Genomic DNA, 23028 nt, shown 5'->3' on the forward strand with positions numbered 1-23028 from the left:
AAGCGTGGCGATAGCTTTTCGCCATGCTTTTTGAGCTACCGGCACGCTTTTGAAAGGGTGACCTATCAAAGGGTGGCGGTTGCTCTATCGCCACGCTTTTTGCAGCCTATTGCCACGCTTTTTGTTTGCCACGCTTTTTTACAAACTGCCACTTGTAAAAGAATGGCTGAAGGTGGGAAATACGGCCGCGCTTTAAAAGTGTGGCGATAGGTAGAGATAAGGCCACGCTGTAAAAGCGTGGCAATAGGGTAGATCTGGCCACGCTTTTCAAGCGTGACAGTAGACCAGATATGGCCACGCTTTTAAAGCGTGGCAATAGGGTAGATCTGGCCACGCTTTTTAAGTGTGACAGTAGACTAGATATATGGCCACGCTTTTAAAGCGTGGCAAACGCGTGATATTAGAGTAGATTTGGCCACGCTTGAAAAATGTGGCAAAAAAGCTTAGATACAGCCACGATTCGAAGAAGAACAAGAAAGAGAAGAAGGGTATGAAGATTAACAAGATGAAGAAGAAGTGGTTTCCATCAGTGACGAAGGCTAGGGCGAAGGGCGAAGGGGCTGAAGGACGAAGGGCGAAGGGAGGAGCTCTTCCGTGATACAGTCGAGTAGCTTCGAAGGTGAAAGAGAGATTGGGGTTAGTGGTTTCGAAGGGGAAAGAGAGATTAGGGTTGGGGACCGGGTTGGGGGCCGGGTTTGGGCCGGTTTGGTATCCGGGTTTGAGAGCCGGGTTTGGGTCAATCGGTTGGGGCCTTCTCGCTATGCTTTTAAGCCGTTACTGTTGCTCTCTACCGCCACGCTTTTGAAGCGTGGCAGAAAAGAAACTTTTGGCCACGCTTTTAAAGTGTGGCAAAAGTGTACCAGCATATAGCCACGTTTTGTAAGCGTGATCGTAATGAAACCCTGTGGCCACGCTTTTAAAACGTCCTTGTTTCTCTCTATGGCCACGCTTTTGAAGCGTGGCAGAAAAAAAACGTGGCCTTTTTCCTTATCAATTGCCACCCTTACAACAGCGTGGCCGTTGATCCTTTTCGCCACGCTTTTGAAGCGTGGCAAAAAAAAAGTGGCCAAATCTCTAATCTATCGCCACCCTCAAAAAAGCGTGGCCATTGACCACTTTTGGCCATGCTTTTGAAGCGTGGCAAGAAAAAAGCGTGGCCATAGGCCTTTTTTCTTGTAGTGAAGTCTTTGGAGCCATTATTGATGATCACAATTTCGTCCACCAAGTTTTTGGTGCCGTTGCCGGGGATGTTTGAATTACAATTACGTGCAACTACAACACCATGTTTTTCTGATCTGGCAACAACACCAAGTTTTTGGCGCCGTTGCCGGGGATTGTTCGAGTATGGACAACTGACGGTTCATCTTGTTGCTCAGATTAGGTAATTTTCTTTTCAAAAAGTTTTCAAAAATCTTTCAAAAATATTTTTTTTATTATTTTCGTTTTTCTAAAGAACATTTTTGAAAAAAATTAAAGAAAATACAAAAAAATCATAAAATCATAAAAGTAAAAATTTTTTTTGTGTTTCTTGTTTGAGTCTTGAGTCAATTTTAAGTTTTGTGTCAATTGCATGCTTTAAAAATTTTTTCTTGCATTTTTCGAAAATTCATGCATTCATGGTGTTCTTCATGATCTTCAAGTTGTTCTTGACAAGTCTTCTTTTTTGATCTTGATGTTTTCTTGTTTTGTGTTGTTTGTTGTTTTTCATATGCATTTTTCGTTTGTTAGAGTCCATGCATTAAAGATTTCTAAGTTTGGTATCTTGCATGTTTTCTTTTCATCAAATTTTTTTAAAAATTATGTTCTTGATGTTCATCATGATCTTCAAGGTGTTCTTGGTGTTCATCTTGACATTCATAGTGTTCTTGCATGCATCATGAGTTTTGATTCATAATTTTCATGTTGTGAGTCATTTTTGTGTTTTTCTCTCTCCTCACCAAAAATTCAAAAATAAAAAAATATCTTTTCCTTATTTCTCTCCAAAATTTCAAAAATTTGAGGTGACTTAGTCAAAAAATTTTTAAAATTAGTTATTTCTTGTAAGTCAAGTCAAAATTTCAATTTTAAAAATCTTATCTTTTCAAAAATCATATCTTTTTCATTTTTTTCTATTTTTTCGAAAATTTTGGAAATTATTTTTCAAAAATCTTTTTCTTAACTTTATTTCAAATTTTCGAAAATTATGCTAACAATTAATATGATTGATTCAAAAATTTGAAGTTTGTTACTTTCTTGTTAAGAAAGGTTCAATCTTTAAATTATAGAATCTTATCTTTTAATTTCTTGTTAGTTAAGTAATTAATTTTAATTTTAAAAATTAAATCTATCTTATCTTATCTTTTATATCATATCTTTTTCAAAATTTTATCTTTTCAAAAAATTTAATTTCAAAATATCTTATCTAACTTCTTATCTTATTATCTTTTCAAATTTGATTTTAATATCTTTTTCAACTAACTATTTGAGTTTTTGTTTGTTTCTTATCTTTTTCAAAACCACCTAACTACTTTTCCCTCTCTAATTTTTGAAAATATCTCATCCCTTTTTCAAAAATTCTTTTTAATTAATTAATTATTTTAATTTTAATTCTATCTTATCTTTTATTTTTGAAAATCATTTAACTTCTTTTCAAATTTATTTTCGAAATTTCTTCCCTCTCCCCTTCTTCTATTTATTTATTTATTAACACTTCTCTTCACCTCTCTTCATCTCAAATCACTACCCCTACCTATTCATTCATCTTCACTCCTATTCCCTTTCTTTCTCTACTAACATAAAGGAATCTCTATACTGTGACATAGAGGATTCCTCTTTCTTTTCTTGTTCTCTTCTTCCCTATATGAGCAGGAACAAGGAAAAAGGCATTCTTGTTGAAGCTGATCCTGAACCTGAAAGGACTCTGAAGAGAAAATTAAGAGAAGCTAAATTACAACAATCCAGAGACAACCTTTCTAAAAATTTTGAACAAGAAAAGGAGATGGCAGCCGAACCCAACAACAATAATGCAAGCAGGATGCTTGGTGATTTCACTAAACCAACTTCCAAATTTGATGGAAGAAGCATCTCCATTCCGGCCATTGGAGCAAATAATTGTGAGTTGAAACCTCAATTAGTTGCTCTAATGCAACAGAACTGCAAGTTTCATGGACTTCCATCTGAAGATCCTTACCAGTTTTTAACTGAGTTCTTGTAGATTTGTGAGACTGTAAAGACAAATGGAGTAGATCCTGAAGTCTACAGGCTTATGCTTTTCCCTTTTGCTATAAGAGACAGAGCTAGAACATGGTTGGACTCACAACCTAAAGATAGCCTAGACTCCTGGGATAAGCTGGTCACGGCCTTCTTGGATAAATTATTTCCTCCTCAAAAGGTGAGCAAGCTTAGAGTGGATGTTCAGACCTTCAAGCAAAAAGATGGTGAATCCCTCTATGAAGCTTGGGAAAGATACAAGCAGATGACCAAAAAGTGTCCTTCTGACATATTTTTAGAATGGACCATATTAGATATATTCTATTATAGTCTATCTAAGTTTTCCAAAATGTCATTGGACCATTCTGCAGATGGATCTATCCACCTAAAGAAAACGCCTACAGAAGCTCAAGAACTTATTGACATGGTTGCAAATAACCAATTCATGTACACTTCTGAGAGGAATTCCGTGAATAGTAGGACGCCTCAGAGGAAGGGAGTTCTTGAAATTGATGCTCTGAATGCCATATTGGCTCAGAACAAAGTGTTGACTCAGCAAGTCAACATGATCTCTCAAAGTCTGAATGGATGACAAAATGCATCCAACAGTACTAAAGAGGCATCTTCTGAAGAAGCTTATGATCCTGAGAACCCTACAATGGCAGGGGTAAATTACATGGGTGAACCTTATGGAAACACCTATAATTCATCATGGAGAAATCATCAAAATTTCTCATGGAAGGATCAACAAAAGCCTCAACAAGGCTTTAATAATGGTGGAAGAAATAGGCTAAGTAATAACAAGCCTTTTCCATCATCTTCTCAGCAACAGACAGAGAATTCTGAACAGAGCCCCTCTAACTTATCAAACATAGTCTCTGATCTGTCTAAGGCCACTTTAAGTTTCATGAGTGAAACAAGATCCTCCATTAGAAATTTGGAGGCACAAGTGGGCCAGCTGAGTAAGAAAGTCATTGAAACTCCTCCCAGTATTCTCCCAAGCAATACAAAAGAGAATCCAAAAGGAGAGTGTAAGGCCATTGATGTAATCAATATGGCCGAATGCACAAGGGAGGAGAAGGACGAAAATCCTAGTGAAGAAGACCTCTTGGGACGTTTCTCAAACAAGAAGGAGTTCCCTATTGAGGGCCTAAAAGAATCTGAGGCTCATTTAGAGACCATAAAGATTCCATTAAATCTCCTTCTGTCATTCATAAGCTTTGAAGATTATTCTTTCTCTGAAGAGGATGAAGATGTAACTAGAGAGCAAGTTGCTCAATATCTAGGAGCCATCATGAAGCTGAATGCCAAGTTATTTGGTAATGAGACTTGGGAAGGTGAACCTCCCTTGCTCATTAGTGAACTTGATACATGGGTTCAGCAAACTCTACCTCAAAAGAAACAAGATCCTGGGAAATTCTCAATACCCTGTACCATAGGTACCATGACCTTTAACAAGGCTCTGTTTGACCTGGGGTCAGGGATAAATCTTATGCCACTCTCTGTAATGAAAACACTAGGGATCATTGAGGTACAGCCTGCCTGATTCTCATTACAATTGGCAGACAAGTCAGTAAGACAGGCTTATGGATTAGTAGAGGATGTGTTGGTAAAGGTTGAAGGCTTTTACATCCCTGCTGATTTCATAATCCTAGACACTAGGAAGGAAGAGGATGAATGCATCATCCTTGGAAGACCTTTCCTAGCCACAGCAGGTGCTGTAATAGATGTTAATAGAGGAAAATTAGTCCATCAATTGAATGGGGACTACCTTGTGTTTAAGGCACACGACCATCCCTCTGTAACAAAAGAGAGTAAGCATGCAGAGCTTCTCTCAGTACAGAGTCCAAAAGAGCCCCCACAATCAAACTCTAAGTTTGGTGTTGGGAGGCCACAACCAAACTCTGAGTTTGGTGTTGAGAAGACCCCACATTCAAACTCTAAGTTTGGTGTTGGGAAACCTTCATCATGCTCTGAACTTCTCTATGGCTCAATGAGAGCCCACTGTCAAGCTAGTGACATTAAAAGAGCGCTTGTTGGGAGGCAACCCAATTTTTATTTATCTAATTTTCTTTTTATTTTATTGTTATTTTGTGTTTTAGTAGGTTCATGATCATGAGGAGTCACGAAAAAAATATTAAAATTAAAAATAAAATCAAAAACAGCAGAGGAAAAATCACACCCTGGAGGAAGGAATTACTGGCGTTTAAACGCCAGTAAGGTGCATTTGGCTGGCGTTCAATGCCAGAACAGAGCATGGATCTGGCGCAGAATGCCAGAAACAAGCAACATCCTGGCGTTTGAACGCCAGGAATGTGCCCTGAGGAAAGCTGGCGCAGAACGCCAGTAACAAGCATGGAACTGGCGTTCAACGCCAGAAACATGCTGCACATGGGCGTTGAACACCCAGAACGTGCATCACTTCGGCGTTTAAACACCAGAATGGTATGCTAAGGCATTTTACATGCCTAATTGGTGCAGGGATGTAAATCCTTGACACCTCAGGATCTGTGGACCCCATAGGATCATCTCAGGATCTATGGACTCCACAGGATCCCCACCTAACATATTCTCCCCTCTTCTCAACATTCATTCTCTCTTTCCAATAAACACTCTTCCCTAAAACCCTTCACTAATCACCTCAATCTCTCTTCCCAATTACCCCCATCACCACTCACATCCCTCCACTCTTCCCCATAAACCCCACCTACCTTCAAAATTCAAAAATCTTTCCCACCCAAACCCACCCTAAATGGCCGAACCTACCCTCTCCCCCCTCCCTATATATACCCCTCTATTCTACTTTATTTTCACACAACATAACCCCCTCTTCTATACCTTGGCCGAAACCTACACCTCTCCTTCTCCTCCATATTTTCTTCTTCTTCTTCTCTTCTTTCTTCTCTTGCTCGAGGGCGAGCAATATTTTAAGTTTGGTGTGGTAAAAGCATAAGCTTTTGTTTTTCCATAACCATTGATGGCACCCAAGGCCGGAGAATCCTCTAGAAAAGGGAAAGGGAAGACAAAAGCTTCCACCTCCGAGTCATGGGAGATGGAAAGATTCATCTCCAAAGCCCATCAAGACCACTTCTATGATGTTGTGGCCAAGAAGAAGGTGATCCCTCAGGTCCCTTTCAAGCTCAAGAAAAATGAGTATCCGGAGATCCGACATGAGATCCAAAGAAGAGGTTGGGAAGTTCTAACCAACCCCATTCAACAAGTCGGGATTTTAATGGTTCAAGAGTTCTATGCCAATCCATGGATCACTAGGAACCATGATCAAAGTATGAACCCGAATCCAAAGAACTATCTTACAATGGTTCGGGGGAAATACTTAGATTTTAGTCTAGAAAATGTGAGGTTGGCGTTCAACTTGCCCATGATGCAAGGAGATGTACGCCCCTACACTAGAAGGGTCAACTTTAATCAAAGGTTGGACCAAGTCCTTATGGACATATGTGTGGAAGGAGCTCAATGGAAAAGAGACTCCAAAGGCAAGCCGGTTCAACTAAGAAGACTGGACCTCAAGCTTGTGGCTAGAGGATGGTTGGAGTTCATTCAATGCTCCATCATCCCCACTAGCAACCAATCTGAAGTTACTGTGGATCGGGCCATCATGATTCATAGCATCATGATTGGAGAGGAAGTAGAAGTTCATGAAGTCATCTCTCATGAATTCTACAAAATAGCCGATAAGTCCTCTACTTTGGCAAGGCTAGCTTTTCCTCATCTTATTTGCCATCTATGTTACTCAGCTGGAGTTATCATAGAAGGAGACATCCTCATTGAGGAGGACAAGCCCATCACTAAGAAAAGGATGGAGCAAACAAGAGAGCCCACTGATGGAGCCCAAGGGACGCATGGGGAAGCTCATCACCAAGAAATCCCGGAGATGCCTCAAGGGATGCACTTTTCTCCCAATAACTATTGGGAACAACTCAACACTTCCTTAGAAGATTTGAGCTACAATGTGGAACAATTAAGGGTGGAACATCAAGAGCACTTCATCATTCTCCATGAAATAATAGAAGATCAAAGAGCAATGAAGGAGGAGCAACAAAGGCAAGGAAGGGACATAGAAGAGCTTATGGACATTGTTTGTCCTTCAAGAAGAAGACGCCACCAAGGTGGACTCATTCCTTGTTCTTATTTCTCTGTTTTTTTTTTCGATTTTTATGCTTCATGTCTATTTATGTTTTGTTTCTCTACTTCATGATCATTAGTATGTAGTAACAATGTCTTAAAGCTATGAATAAAATTCCATAAATCCTTTACCTCTCTTAAATAAAAAATGTTTTTAATTCAAAAAGAAAAAGAAGTACACAAATTTCGAAAATTGTCCTTGAATTTAATTTAATTATATTGATGTGGTGACAATACTTTTTGTTTTCTGAATGAATGCTTGAACAGTGCATATTTTTGATCTTGTTGTTTATGAATGTTAAAATTGTTGGCTCTTGAAAGAATGATGAACAAAGAGAAATGTTATTGATGATATGAAAAATCATGAAATTGATTCTTGAAGCAAGAAAAAGCAGTGAAAAACAAAAGCTTGAAAAAAAAAAGAGAAAAAGAAAAAGCAAGCAGAAAAAGCCAATAGCCCTTAAAACCAAAAGGCAAGGGTAAAAAGGATCCAAGGCTTTGAGCATCAATGGATAGGAGGGCCCAAGGAACCAAAATCCAGGCCTAAGCGTCTAAATCAAGCTGTCCCTAACCATGTGCTTGTGGCATGCAGGTCCAAGTGAAAAGCTTGAGACTGAGTGGTTAAAGTCGTGATCCAAAGCAAAAAGAGTGTGCTTAAGAGCTCTGGACACCTTTAACTGGGGACTCTAGCAAAGCTGAGTCACAATCTGAAAAGGTTCACCCAGTCATGTGTCTGTGGCATTTATGTATCCGGTGGTAATACTGGAAAACAAAGTGCTTAGGGCCACGGCCAAGACTCATAAAAGTAGCTGTGTTCAAGAATCAACACACTTAACTAGGAGAATCAATAACACTATCCAAAATTCTAAGTTCCTAGAGAAGCCAATCATTCTGAACTTCAAAGGAAAAAGTGAGATGCCAAAACTGTTCAGAAGCAAAAAAGCTACAAGTCCCGCTCATGTAATTAGAATTAATATTCATTGATATTTTGGAATTTATAGTATATTCTCTTCTTTTATCATAATTGATTTTCAGTTGCTTGGGGACAAGCAACAATTTAAGTTTGGTGTTGTGATGAGCGGATAATTTATACGCTTTTTGACATTGTTTTTAGGTAGTTTTTAGTATGATCTAGTTACTTTTAGGGATGTTTTCAGTAGTTTTTATGCTAAATTCACATTTCTGGACTTTACTATGAGCTTGTGTGTTTTTTTGTTTTTTCAGGTAATTTTTGGCTAAAATTGAGGGACCTGAGCAAAACTCTGATAAGGAGGCTGACAAAGAACTGCTGATGCTGTTGGAATCTGACCTCCCTGCACTCGAAATTTATTTTTTAGAGCTACAGAACTCCAAATGGCGCGCTCTCAATGGCGTTGGAAAGTAGACATCCAGAGCTTTCCATTAATATATAATAGTCCATACTTTATTCGGGATTAGACAATGTAAACTGGCGCTCAACGCCAGTTCCATGTTGCTGTCTGGAGTCAAACGCCAAAAACACGTCACGAACCGGAGTTGAACGCCCAAAACACGTTACAACTTGGCGTTCAACTCCAAGAGAAGCCTCAGCTCGTGGATAGATCAAGCTCAGCCCAAACATACACCAAGTGGGCTCTGGAAGTGGATTTATGCATCAATTACTTACTCCTGTAAACCCTAGTAGCTAGTCTAGTATAAATAGGATAGTTTACTATTGTATTAGTAGTCTTTTGATCATTCGGTCTTGTGACCACATTGGGGCTGGCCATTCGGCCATGCCTGAACCTTTCACTTATGTATTTTCAACGGTGGAGTTTCTACACACCATAGATTAAGGGTGTGGAGCTTTGCTGTACCTCAAGTTTCAATGCAATTACTATTATTTTCTATCCAATTCGATTTATTCCTGTTCTAAGATATTCGTTGCACTTCAACTTGATGAATGTGATGATCCATGACACTCATCATCATTCTCACCTATGAATGCGTGTGACTGACAACCACTTCCGTTCTACCTTAGGCCGGGCGCATATCTCTTGGATTCCTTAATCAGAATCTTCGTGGTATAAGCTAGAATTGATGGCGGCATTCATGGGAATCTGGAAAGTCTAACCTTGTCTGTGGTATTCTGAGTAGGATTCCGGGATTGAATGACTGTGACGAGCTTCAAACTCCTGAAGGCTGGGCGTTAGTGACAGACGCAAAAGAATCACTGGATTCTACTCCAACCTGATTGAGAACCGACAGATGATTAGCCGTGCTGTGACAGAGCATTTGGACCATTTTCACTAAGAGGATGAGATGTAGCCATTGAAACCGGTGATGCCCTACATACAGCTTTCCATAGAAGGGAGTGATAAAATTTGATAAAAGCAGTAGGAAAGCAGAGATTCAACAGGGACAAGCATCTCCATGCGCTTATCTGAAATTCCCACCATTAATTTACATAAGTATTTCTATCCTTTATTATCTAAGCAAGTATCTCTTTATATTTCCCATAATCAATTATTATCTGCCTGACTGAGATTTATAAGATGACCATAGCTTGCTTCATACCAACAATCTCTGTGGGATCGACCCTTACTCACGTAAGTTATTTCTTGGACGACCCAGTACACTTGCTGGTTAGTTGTGCGGAGTTGTGATAAAGTGTGATTCACGTTTGAGAGCACCAAGTCTTTGGAGCCATTATTGATGATCACAATTTCATCCACCAAGTTTTTGGCGCCGTTGCAGGGGATTGTTTGAATTACAATTACATGCAACTACAACACCAAGTTTTTCTGATCTGGCAACAACACCAAGTTTTTGGCGCCGTTGCCGGGGATTGTTCGAGTATGGACAACTGACGGTTCATCTTGTTGCTCAGATTAGGTAATTTTCTTTTCAAAAAATTTTCAAAAATCTTTCAAAAATATTTTTTTTATTATTTTCGTTTTTCTAAAGAACACTTTCGAAAAAAATTAAAGAAAATACAAAAAAATCATAAAATCATAAAAATAAAAAATTATTTTGTGTTTTTTGTTTGAGTCTTGAGTCAATTTTAAGTTTGGTGTCAATTTCATGCTTTAAAAATTTTTTCTTGCATTTTTCGAAAATTCTTGCATTCATGGTGTTCTTCATGATCTTCAAGTTGTTCTTGACAAGTCTTCTTGTTTGATCTTGATGTTTTCTTGTTTTGTTTTGTTTGTTGTTTTTCATATGCATTTTTCGTTTGTTAGAGTCCATGCATTAAAGATTTCTAAGTTTGGTATCTTGCATGTTTTCTTTGCATCAATTTTTTTTTTAAATTATGTTCTTGATATTCATCATGATCTTCAAGGTGTTCTTGGTGTTCATCTTGACATTCATAGTGTTCTTGCATGCATCATGAGTTTTGATTCATAATTTTCATGTTATGAGTCATTTTTGTGTTTTTCTCTCTCCTCACCAAAAATTCAAAGATAAAAAATATCTTTTCCTTATTTCTCTCCAAAATTTCAAAAATTTGAGGTGACTTAGTCAAAAAAATTTTAAAATTAGTTATTTCTTGTAAGTCAAGTCAAATTTTCAATTTTAAAAATCTTATCTTTTAAAAAATCATATCTTTTTCATTTTTTTCTATTTTTTCGAAAATTTTGGAAATTATTTTTCAAAAATCTTTTTCTTAACTTTATTTCAAATTTTCAAAAATTATGCTAACAATTAATATGATTGATTCAAAAATTTGAAGTTTGTTACTTTCTTGTTAAGAAAGGTTCAATCTTTAAATTCAAGAATCTTATCTTTTAATTTCTTGTTAGTTAAGTAATTAATTTTAATTTTAAAAATTAAATCTATCTTATCTTATCTTTTATATCATATCTTTTTCAAAATTTTATCTTTTTCAAAAAATTTAAGTGGCACGCCATAGTGAGATTTTTGAGCTGGCGTGCCACGTCTTCGATACCAAGTGGCACACCCATCCCTTGCTTTGGCTTTCTTGTACATTGGCGTGCCACGTCTGGATGCTCAAGTGGCACGCCCAAGTGAGGGTGAGAGCTTGGCGTGCCATGCCTTCGACCTCAAGTGGCACGCCCAGACCTCTTTAGCTTTCAACTTCTTCTCTAGAATCTTCTACAGCGTGCTATGCCATGCTGCCCAAGTGGCACGCCCATTCATTTGTGGGTTTCTTATGCTTGGTGTGCCACGCTTGGCTCCTCAAGTGGGACGCCAAAGTGACTTTTGAAGCTGGCGTGCCATGCCTTCGACACCAAGTGGCACGCCCTATAGTAAGTGATGGGCTAGGCATGCCACGCTCAACCTGGCGTGCCATGCCCCTTTAATGGCCTTCATTGTTGCTTTCTGGAGATCTGTACCGGCATGCCACGCCCAGCTTCTGGCGTGCCATGCCCATGTAAATTCTTGAGAATCTCCTCTGGACTTTAGTACTGGCGTGCCACGCCCAGCTCCTGGCGTGCCACGCCAGTGCATTTTTGTGGCGTTTGCTTCACGTGGCACGCCAATTTCACACACCCAGCTTGTTTTGTTGTTTTCTTCCCATTTTTGATGCCTTTTTCACCGGAAATTCAGCACAACCCATTTCAAAGCAATGTACTATAATATTCATCAAATATTGCATGAATTGTAATGATCAAATGAGATTATACTCCTTTATGGTCCTTTTTATGAAAGAAAAAAGGGTAGATGATGCAAGTCATCAATAAAGTTGCTAACCTTCCATTTAATTGTTGGACTTCCTTGAGAAAAGTCATGATTTTCATCTCTAATATTGCTTTGCACCTATCCAGATTGGCTTCGATGCCCCTTTGTGTGAGCATAAAGCCTAAGAACTTTTCGGCTTCCACTACGAAGGTGCACTTTGAGGGATTTAGTTGCATCCTGTACTTCCTTATCGTGTTGAATACCTCAGCTAAGTTGGACAAGAGGTTAACATCTTCTTTGGTTTTGACAAGCATGTTATCGACATAGACCTCCATCAACTTACCAAGGTGGGATAAAAATACCTTATTCATTAGCCGTTGATAGGTGGCTCCTATATTTTTAATCCAAAAGGCATGAACACATAACAATATTAAGCTTTTGGAGTGATAAAGGAGATCTTCTCCTAGTCTAGCTTATATCTCGAAATTTTGTTGTACCTCGAGTATGCATCCATAAAATATAAATGTTGAATCTACCAAGGCATCAATACTGGAAAGAGGATATGGATCTTTAGGACAAGCTTTATTAAGGTCGGTATAATTGACACACATTTTCCACTTCCCATTTTGTTTTTTCACGAGTACCACATTAGCTAGCCATAAAGGATATTTTACCTTCCTTATGAACCCGACCTCTAATAAAGCCTGCACTTGTTCTTCCATAACTTGTGCTCTTTCAGGGTTGAGCGTCCATCGCTTTTGTTGAATAGGTTGCGAACTTGGATAAACAATGAGCCTGTAACTCATGAGGTCGAGGTGTATCCCAGGCATATCGGAGGCTTTTCTGTAATAGCTTAACAAGGTTTGCTTTTAATTCTTTATTCAGGTTAGCCCCTACGCTTGTTATTTTCTCCGTCTGAACTCCGATTTAAACCTCTTTGGTTTTTTCATCAGGTTGTGGTTGTAGGTTTTCTCATGGTTGGACACCTCTTAGCTCAATGGTATTGACTTCTTTTACCTTGATGCTTTCTCTTATATTCAGGCTTTTATTGTAACATTTTCGTACCAACCTCTGATCTCATTTTATGGTAGTGATTCCTTCTGAAGTCGAGAATTTTATGCAGAGAAACAGAGTGGAAACAACCGCGGCTAGCTGGTTCAAGGTTTCTGACCTATCAAGGCATTGTAGGCCGATGCCACCACAACGTAGTCAATACTTAAGGTTCTGGATTCCATGCCTTTCCCAAAACTGGTATGTAACAGGATGAAATCGAGAGATTGGATGTGTGTGTCGCCTAACCCAAAGAGGTTGTCTGGATAAGCTTTTAGCTCTTTTTCTTCTAATCCGAGCTTGTCAAAAGCGGGTTCGTATAGTACATCGGCCGAGCTCCAATGATCCATCAGGGTTCTGTGGAGGATTGCATTGGCGAGTATCATTGTGATCACCATGGGATCATCGTGACCAGGTGTCACGCGTTGGGCATCTTCTTTGGTAAATGAAATTGTAGGCAAGTCGGGAATGTCACAGTCTTTACCAATTGGGTAGACTTTCTTGAGATGCCTTTTACGAGAATATTTAGTTACTTTCCCTCCTGTAAATCCTCCATTTATCATGTGTATGTACTTATCAGGGATTTTATGGTGACCAATCTCATTGACCCCCATCTTCATCACCTCTCGTTTTTTTTTTCTCGGTTCTTCTGACCTTTCGACGGGGTACTTCTCTAATTGACCTTCTCTGGCTAGTTTCTCTTCCACATTTTTATATCATAGCAATCATTGGTAGAATACCCATAAAGTTTGTGATACTCACAATATTTTGTCTAACTTTCGGCTTTCTTGTGCTTAATAGGATGAGAAAGTGGAAAATTTTTAGCGTGGCAGAGTTTTATATAGATTTCAACAAGAGAAACTTGGAATGGGGTATGGTTATGATATCTTCGAGACTTCTCCGAGCTATATTCATCTTTTTTTCTTTGCTTTCTTATCTTTATCTCAAGCTTGGTAGGGGGTTTTGCCTTGGAAGTGGCTCTCTAAGTCGAGAATTTTCTTCCATGTTAATGTACTTCTCCGTGCGTTCTTATACTTCATACAAAGAAGTTGGATGTCATTTTGATATGGATTGAGAAAATGACCCTTCTCTAAGGCCATTTACTAACCCCATTATTACTGCTTCTGGAGGTAAATTTTGTATTTTCAAGCAAGCTTTGCTGAATCTTTCCATATAAACTCAGAGATCTCTCCAACTTTTTGTTTAACCCCTAAGAGACTTGGAGCATGCTTGACTTTATCCTTCTGAATTAAAAATCGGGTAAGAAATTTCCTTGGCAGATCCTCAAAACAAGTCACCAACTTGGGTGGTAAGCTATCAAGCCACTTCATTGTCACTTTGGTTAACGTTGTTGGGAAAGCCTTACAACGGGTCGCATCGAACGCGTTGGCAAGGTACATTCGACTTTTGAAACTATTGAGGTGATATCTTGGGTCGGTTGTTCCATCATAGAGGCCTATGTCGAGGCTTTTAAAGTTCCTAAGAACCCTAGCCCGCATGATCTCTTCTATAAATGGATCTTCTCCTCCTAAAAGGGCTTTCTTTTCAATCTATATTATTGCTCCAATTTCTTAGATCACCTTCCAATTTTATAAGCTTTTCTTCTAGTTCTCTTTGACGTCAACCTTCCTTTCGTAGGTCTCTTTCGGTCTCTCTTTGTCGCACTATCTCCTGTTGAGTTGTTCTAATCGACCGTGATAGTCATGTACGAGTCCCGTAATTTCAGTTGGTTGTGGAGGTTCTTCATTCTCGGGTGGATACACCTCCGAAATGGCTTTGTTGGGGTTGAGCGTCTCTCAATGTTCCCTCTCTATTAGGGTTTCTTTCATGTCGTGAAGGTATCATGTGGGCTCGGTCATCATTACGAGGTTCTAGTTCTAATTTAGATGCAGTATGTTCATCTTCAAGCTGATCGTCCACCATGATTGGGTGTAGACTTCCAAATCCCCGACAATGGCGCCAATGTTCTGAGGGTTACCTAAAACAGAGTAGCTTTTGGGCCTGAACTTGAGGTCTAGACTCCCTTTCAGACAGCGTTTGACTTTTGTTGGTGCCCAGTTGCCACCATTCGAGTTCCTTGTGAGGAGGTGGGGGTGGTACCTGCAAGGGACTCTGATGTTTAAGTTACCAAGGGTTTAAAATAGGTTTTTAGTAGATTTGGTTATGAATATACTTAAGAATTTTAGTGTATTTATAGTAGAATAGATAACCATTATTTAGTGTAGTTCTACCTTTGATGGTGGATAACCGTTCTCTTTTCCTAGAAAAATTGTTGAGATCTTCTTTCTGAATAAATGGGAGATTTTTTAGGAGTTAATTACTTATTTAGATAAATAGGACTGAACTGTTATCGTCGTGCCCGACCTCTGAGAGGTCGAGTAGGTGTAGATGAGACCAGTTCTCTTGAATGGATCCTTATTCATTTTGGATCTGACTATTTTTTGGGCCAAGATATAAACAATAACTTCGAACAATAATTCTAATAAAAATCATAATCTTAATTGTTATTCTAAAAATTATTGACATTTTTTGAAAACATATACAATTATCATTTTAAAACATCATCAGTTTTTCAACTAGTTTAAAAAACCGTCTAAAACATCGTGTTTAACCAAATAAAATAATTTTTTATTGTTTAAAAGGATAGTTGAAATTACTATTTTTAGTGAATTAAAATGACAATTTTATTCTTTAAAAAGAAACTTAAACTGACGTTTTTATCTAAATTAAAATGTCTATTTTTTGTCATTTAAAATAGCTATTTTTGATCATTAACATAGCATTTATAATTATTGTTTTTGTCAAATTAAAATGTCATTTTATTTGAAATGATAGCTTTGGAATTGCCATATATTACCAAAAATGCCATAATTTCTTTAAAATTTTCATAATACGCTGAAAATGGTCATTCTTGTAAAACCCTCGTAATATCCCTAAAATTTAAAAATTTTGTAAAAGCTAAAAATCACAAACAGTAAATTCCAAGGATTTATTTTGTCATTTACAAAAGAAAGGCTATTTTGATTCACACTGAAAATTTCAAAAACTAGTTTGGGTTTTACCTCAATAATTAGTTACACAATAAAATCACTTTGTCTTATACAATCAATTGGAAATATTTATGGTTCAACCATGATTTTAATCATGACTAACCGATTTAAATAAAATAATATTATTTAATACAATATTATTTTTTAAATAGAATGAGGAGAGAGAAAGAAAAAAGTAAAAAGTGCTCTACTAAAATTTTGAGGTTAATTCTTATTAAATTTTCTGTAAGTAAGTCTCATACGAATTGAACGGCAGTATTTGTTGCATCTCAGAAGTTAGGAGGAGCATTGGAGGTGCTGGAGGAAGACTAAATTATTGAATTTGAAAAGGAGGATATAAAGGAAGGTTTGAAGAAGTGTACCAGAAGTCTAGTTGGGAGATTAATGGCTGATCGTAAGTTCAGTGTTGGTACGTTAGAGGTTGCTCTACTTGCGATTAAGAGATAGCTGGTGGACTTCAAAGTTTTGGATCATAGTGGCAACGTGTTTCAATTTTTCTTTGAAAAGGATATTGAGATGATTAGGATTGAGAATGGAGCCCCTTGGCTATTTAAAAATTATATTCTCAACCTAAAGAGATGAAAAGGAAAAGATTCAATCGTGGAAAATGAATTCCTACAAGTGCCTATATGGATTCAGTTGTGGGGTTTACTGAAACATTGTAAAACAAAAGAATTAGGTTGGAAGATGGAGAGAATAATGGGGAAAGTGATGGATGTTGACTTATTTATTTTAAGAGGAAAAGAGGAGCAAATAGTTAAAGTGTAGATTGAGTTGGATGTCACAAATTCATTGCGAAGATCGATGAAGATCGCAGGGGGAGATAAGAAGGTGATCGAAATGCAAGTCAAACGTGAAAGAATAGGATACTTTTGTTACTATTGTGGATTCTTCGGATCGGACATGAGGCTCGCGGATGCAGCAAATTCTTTGAGGATTCGGCGGTAGGGAAGGTTGAGGAAGAGAAATGGGGGCCTTGGGTCAGAGCTGAACAATTTGGAAGGAGGGTCAGCTCCCAAAAAGAGAACCAGAACCCAAATTCTGACCATCAGCTAGAGAAGAAATACCAAAGAGATAGAAAGCCAACTCCGTTAAGCCTGATTAAAAGCTTTGCAAGTCTCTCGGTTAATAAGGCTAACACACAAAAATGAGTTAAGGATGATGAGGTGGAAAGTGGAACACAGAAAGAGGAGAGGAGTATTTTAGTCCTTGCTGATAAGCCAATTCAGGAAAAGCAATATAACAGTGAAAAAATAGCACAGATGGAGAATAGAGAAGAAAATTAAGAACAAAATTATAACTTAGATAGCATATTTTCCTTTAGTGTTTTGTCCAATGCTCCTGAGGCCAAAGGGAAACACAAGTTGAGTTTGAAGTAGATGGAAAGGAGAGGTAAAATGGGCATTAAGGTGATAGGGGTTAAAAGGAGAACAGAGGAAAAGGAGGCTATGGCTGCAAGTAAGAAGCATTATTCGATAGAAACAAGTAAAACTGAAAAGGAGGAGGGTGCCGCCCAATAATTGGCACCCAAGGATCCATGAAGATGACAATGTGGAACTGTTGAGGTTTAGGGAAACCCCTTATAGTTAACAACATTAAAAGGATTGTTAAATTTCATTCCCCCGAGGTATTGTTTCTTTGAGAAACCAAAAACAATACCTCGCATGTGGAGAGGGTGATTAAAGATGTTGGTTTCTCGAATTTGTTTTGCTTGGACCTGATTGGATAGGCAAGAGGGTTAATGGTTACTTGGAAGGAGAAAATGAAGGTACAAATCATAGCTTTTGAATCTTTTCTAGTGCACTTTGCATGGGAAGATGGTCAAAATGAAAAAAATTGGGAAATTTTTGCTGTGCACCTCCACACAGATGAAACTATTAGAGAAGCTCAGTTCGGACAGTTACTTCAGATTATGGATAATTCAGAAGAGCAACGATTGGTGGTAGGAGACTTCAATGCTATAAAGGCCCACCATGAGAAGGAAGGAGGGAGGATGAAATAAGCATCATCCATTAAAAAATTCAATGATTTTGTTAATAAAGCTAAATTGGTGGATTTGGGATATGAAGGCAAGAAGTTCACATGGAGTAATAAGCAATTCGGAGGCAATTTTATTCAAGAAAGACTAGATAGAGCACTTGTTTTGACGGAATGGAGAGTAGAATACCCAAACGGTTTCATGTCTCATTTGGATGGTACAGGATCTGATCACTGCCCCTTGCTCATTAATTCAAAAAAGGAAAAAGAGGGTCAAGAAGAAGATCCAGGTTCCAAGAGCGTTGGTGCGATAAAGAAGAGGTATCGGAAATTGTTAAACATGCTTGGGGCTTGGAAGTAGTGGGCTCACCCATGTTCAAATTGGTTGCAAAACTAAAATATTGCAAGCATAAACTGTTTGAATGGCAAAAATCAGTAGCTTCAAATTCAAAATAGCAGATTCGAAGAGTGCAGGGGAAATTGGGAGAAGAAAAAGAAAAAGGAGCAGCTGCAGATGGCACAGTAATAAGGATATTAGAGGCTGAGTTAGAAGAGAACTTGGAGCAGGAAGAACGGTTTTGGAAGGAAAAATCTCGGGTGCAATGGCTAAATTAGGGTGACAAAAACACAAAGTTCTTTCATTCTAAATTTCAGTCAAGGTGCCAGAGGAATAAAATCCAACAACTCATAGATGACAGTGGTAATGTGGCCTCTGATCAACAAGGTATTGCGACTGTAGCTCAGGAATATTTTGTTAATCTATTTTCTTTTAATAATCCAAGGGAACCTATGAAAGTTCTAGAAAAAATTCCTACGATGGTAGATGCTCACACAAACTAAGTGCTCACTAGAACAGTAACAGACAGTGAGATTAAAGCAGCAGCATTTTCTATTAATCCATTTTCATCTCCAGGAGATGATGGGTTTACAGAAAAGTTTTTTCAATTTTATTGAGAGCTAATTAAGAAGGATGTAATTAGTGCAGTCAAGAGTTTCTTTTCAGGAGGTAAATTGTTAAAAGCTTTCAATCATACAAATATCTACCTTATTCCGAAAAATTAGAAATGGTAATACTATGAAGAACATTAGACCAATCAGCCTTAGTAGTGTTTTCTATAAAATCATTTCTAATATTTTGGTACAAAGACTATAATATGTAATGAATCAGGTGATAAGTGATACTCAGAGTGATTTGATGACAAATCATCTTAGGCTAGTTTTACTAGCATTTTTACTTGTTTTTTATTAGGTTTCATGCACTTTCTTGCATAATAAGTAAGTGATTGGATTGAAATTTCATGCTTGTCTTGATTCAATCAAAAATTGTTAATTTTATGCATTATCATGAGATTTATGCCAGATTTATTTGATTATTATGAATGAAGCAAAATCTTATGCTTTTGGCAAGGCATTGATTGCATGTGTTTGATTGATGATAGATGAAAAGATGCAAGAAAGAGGAAAAGAAGAAAAGTGGTGCACGAAATTGTGATCATCAACAATGGCGCCAATAAACTTGGAGCTCTCAAACGTGAATCACACTTTGTCACAACTTCGCACAACTAACCAGCAAGTGCACTGGGTCGTCCAAGTAATACCTTACGTGAGTAAGACTCGATCCCACGGAATATAAAGATGATCATGAAGCAAGCTATGGTCATCTTGTAAATCTCAGTAAGGCGGATTCAAATGGTTATAAAGGCTTTTGAATATAAAGATAAATAAAGCATTAAATAGAGATAGAGATACTTATGTAAATCATTAGTGGGAATTTCAGATAAGTGTATGGAGATGCTTTGTTCCTTATGAATCTCTTCTTTCCTACTGCTTTCATCCAATCATTCTTACTCCTGTCTATGGCAAGCTGTATGTAAGGCGTCACTATTGTCAATGGCTACTTCCCATCCTCTCAGTGAAAATGGTCCAAATGCTCTGTCACAGCATGGCTAATCATCTGTCGGTTCTCGATCATGTTGGAATAGAATCTAGTGATTCTTTTGCGTCTGTCACTACGCCCAACACTCGCGAGTTTGAAGCTCGTCACAGTCATCCCTTCCCAGATCCTACTCGGAATACCACAGACAAGGTTTAGACTTTTCGGATCTCAGGAATGGTCACCAATAATTCTAGATTATACCACGAAGATTCTGATTAAGGAATCCAAGAGATATGCGCTCGATCTTAAGGTAGAACGGGAGTGGTTGTCAGGCACGCGTTCATAGGTGAGAATGATGATGAGTGTCATGAATCATCACATTTATCATGTTGAAGTGCAGCGAATATCTTAGAATAAGAATAAGCCGAATTGAATAGAAGAATAATAGTAATTGCATTAACACTTGAGGAACAGCAGAGCTCCACACCTTAATCTATGGTGTGTAGAAACTCCACCGTTAAAAATACATAAGTGATAAAGGTCCAGGCATGGCCGAATGGCCAGCCCCCAAACGTGATCAAAGGATCAAAAGATAATCCAAAGATGGTCAAAGGATCTAGAGATGTAAATACAATAGTAAAAAGTCCTATTTATACTAGATTAGCTACTAAGGTTTACAATAATACGTCTAAGTGTAGAAATCCACTTCCGGGGACCACTTGGTGTGTGCTTGGGCTGAGCTTGAACTTTACACGTGCAGAGGCTTCTCTTGGGGTTAAACGCCAAGTTGTAACATGTTTTTGGCGTTTAACTCTGGTTTGTGACGTGTTTTTGGCGTTTTACTCCAGAATGCAGCATGGAACTAGCGTTGAATGCCAGTTTGTGTCGTCTAAGCTCCAACAAAGTATAGACCATTATATATTGCTGGAATGCCCTGGATGTCTACTTTCCAACGCAGTTGAGATTGCGCCATTTGGAGTTTGGTAGCTCCAGAAAATCCATTTCGAGTGCAGGGAGGTCAGAATCCAACAGCATCAGGAGTCCTTTGTCAACATCCTATCAGATTTTTGCTCAAGTACCTCAATTTCAGCCAGAAAATACTTGAAATCACAGAAAAACACACAAACTCATAGTAAAGTCCAGAAATGTGAATTTTTCATAAAAACTAATAAAAACATCCCTAAAAGTAGCTAGATCCTACTAAAAACTACTTAAAAACAATGCCAAAAAGCGTATAAATTATCCGCTCATCACAACACCAAATTTAAATTGTTGCTTGTCCCCAAGCAACTGAAAATCAAATAGGATAAAAAGAAGAGAATATACTATAAATCTCAAAATATCAATGAATATTAGTTCTAATTAGATGAGCAGGACTTGTAGCTTTTTGCTTCTGAACAGTTTTGGCATCTCACTTTATCCTTTGAAGTTTAAAATGATTGGCATCCATAGGAACTCAGAGTTCAGATAGTGTTATTAATTCTCCTAGTTAAGTATGTTGATTCTTGAACACAGCTACTTTTATGAGTCTTGGCGGTGGCCCTAAGCACTTTGTTTTCCAATATTACCACCAGATACATAAGTGCCACAAACACATGACTGGGTGAACCTTTTTAGATTGTGACTCAGCTTTGCTAAAGTCCCCAGTTAGAGGTGTCCAGAGCTCTTAAGCACACTCTTTTTACTTTGGATCACGACTTTAACCACTCAGTCTCAAGCTTTTCACTTGGACCTGCATGCCACAAGCATATGGTTAGGGACAGCTTGATTTAACCGCTTTGGCATGGATTTTATTTCCTTGGGCCCTCCTATCCATTGATAATCAAAGCCTTGGATTCTTTTTACCCTTGCCTTTTGGTTTTAAGGGCAATTGGCTTTTTCTTCTTGCTTTTTCTTTTTCTTTTATATTTTTTTCGCAAGCTTTGTTCTTCACGGCTTTTTCTTGCTTCAAGAATCAATTTTATGATTTTTTAGATCATCAATAACATTCCTCTTTTTCATCATTCTTTCAAGAGCCAACAATTTTAACATTCATAAACAACAAGATAAAAAATATGCACTATTTAAGCATTCATTTAGAAAATAAAAAGTATTGTCAGCACATCAATATAATTAAACTAATTTCAAGGACAATTTCGAAACTCAAGTACTTCTCGTTCTTTTGTATTAAAAATATTTTTCATTTAAGAAAGGTAAAGGATTCATGGAATTATTCATAGCCTTAAGACATAGACACTAGACACTAATGATCATGTAATAAAGACACAAACATAGACAAACATGAAGCTCATAAACCGAAAAACAGAGAGATAAGAACAAGGAAGTTAAGTAATGAGTCCACCTTAGTGATGGTGGCGCCTTCTTCTTGAAGGACCAATGGTGTTCTTGAGCTCCTCTATGTCTCTTCCTTGCCTTTGTTGCTCCTCCCTCATAGCTCTTTGATCTTCTTTAATCTCATTGAGAATGATGGAGTGTTCTTGGTGTTCCACCCTTGATTGGTTCATGTCATGACTCAATCCTTCTAGAGAAGTGTTGAGTTGTTCCCAATAGTTGTTTGGAGGAAAATGCATCTCTTGAGGCATCTCAGGGATTTCTTGATGATGAGCTTCCTCATTCGTCTCTTGAGATCCATGAATGAGCTCTCTTGTTTGCTCCATCCTCTTCTTAGTGATAGGCTTGTCCTCTTCAATGAGGATGTCTCCTTCTATGACAACTCCAGCTAAGTAGCATAGATGGCAAATGAGATGAGGAAAAGCTAGCCTTGCCAAGGTGGAGGGCTTTTCGACTACTTTGTAGAGTTCTAGAGAGATGACTTCATGAACTTCTACTTCCTCTCTAATCATGATGCTACGGATCATGATGGCCCAATCCACAGTTACTTCGGATCGATTGCTAGTGGGGATGATGGAGCGTTGGATGAACTCCAACCATCCTCTAGCCATAGGCTTAAGGTCTAGTCTTGTCAATTAAACTGGCTTGCCTTTTGAGTCTCTTTTCCATTGAGCTCCTTCCACACATATGTCCATGAGGACTTGGTCCAACCTTTGATCAAAGTTGACCTTCTAGTGTAGGGGCGTGCATCTTCTTGCATTATAGGCAAGTTGAATGCCAACCTTACGTTCTCCGGACTGAAATCTAAGC

General features: G+C 38.0%; 1 protein-coding gene and 1 non-coding gene across 2 annotated transcripts in view; both read right to left on the reverse strand.

The window, feature by feature from the left end:
• Nucleotides 1-13598, reverse strand: part of LOC112803633 (uncharacterized) — a 33797-nt gene extending 20199 nt beyond the window's left edge. Inside the window, exon 1 of the mRNA XM_072195996.1 lies at nucleotides 13106-13598. Coding sequence (XP_072052097.1) covers nucleotides 13106-13598 — 493 coding nt within the window. The remainder of the gene's footprint in view (nucleotides 1-13105) is intronic.
• LOC112804459 (small nucleolar RNA R71) lies at nucleotides 3377-3480 on the reverse strand. Its single transcript, XR_003203074.1, has one exon. It is a non-coding gene; the product is annotated as a small nucleolar RNA R71 (small nucleolar RNA).
• Nucleotides 13599-23028: the final 9430 nt, after the last annotated feature.

Source organism: Arachis hypogaea, chromosome 5 (assembly GCF_003086295.3).
Source record: "Arachis hypogaea cultivar Tifrunner chromosome 5, arahy.Tifrunner.gnm2.J5K5, whole genome shotgun sequence".
Lineage (NCBI taxonomy): Eukaryota > Viridiplantae > Streptophyta > Magnoliopsida > Fabales > Fabaceae > Arachis > Arachis hypogaea.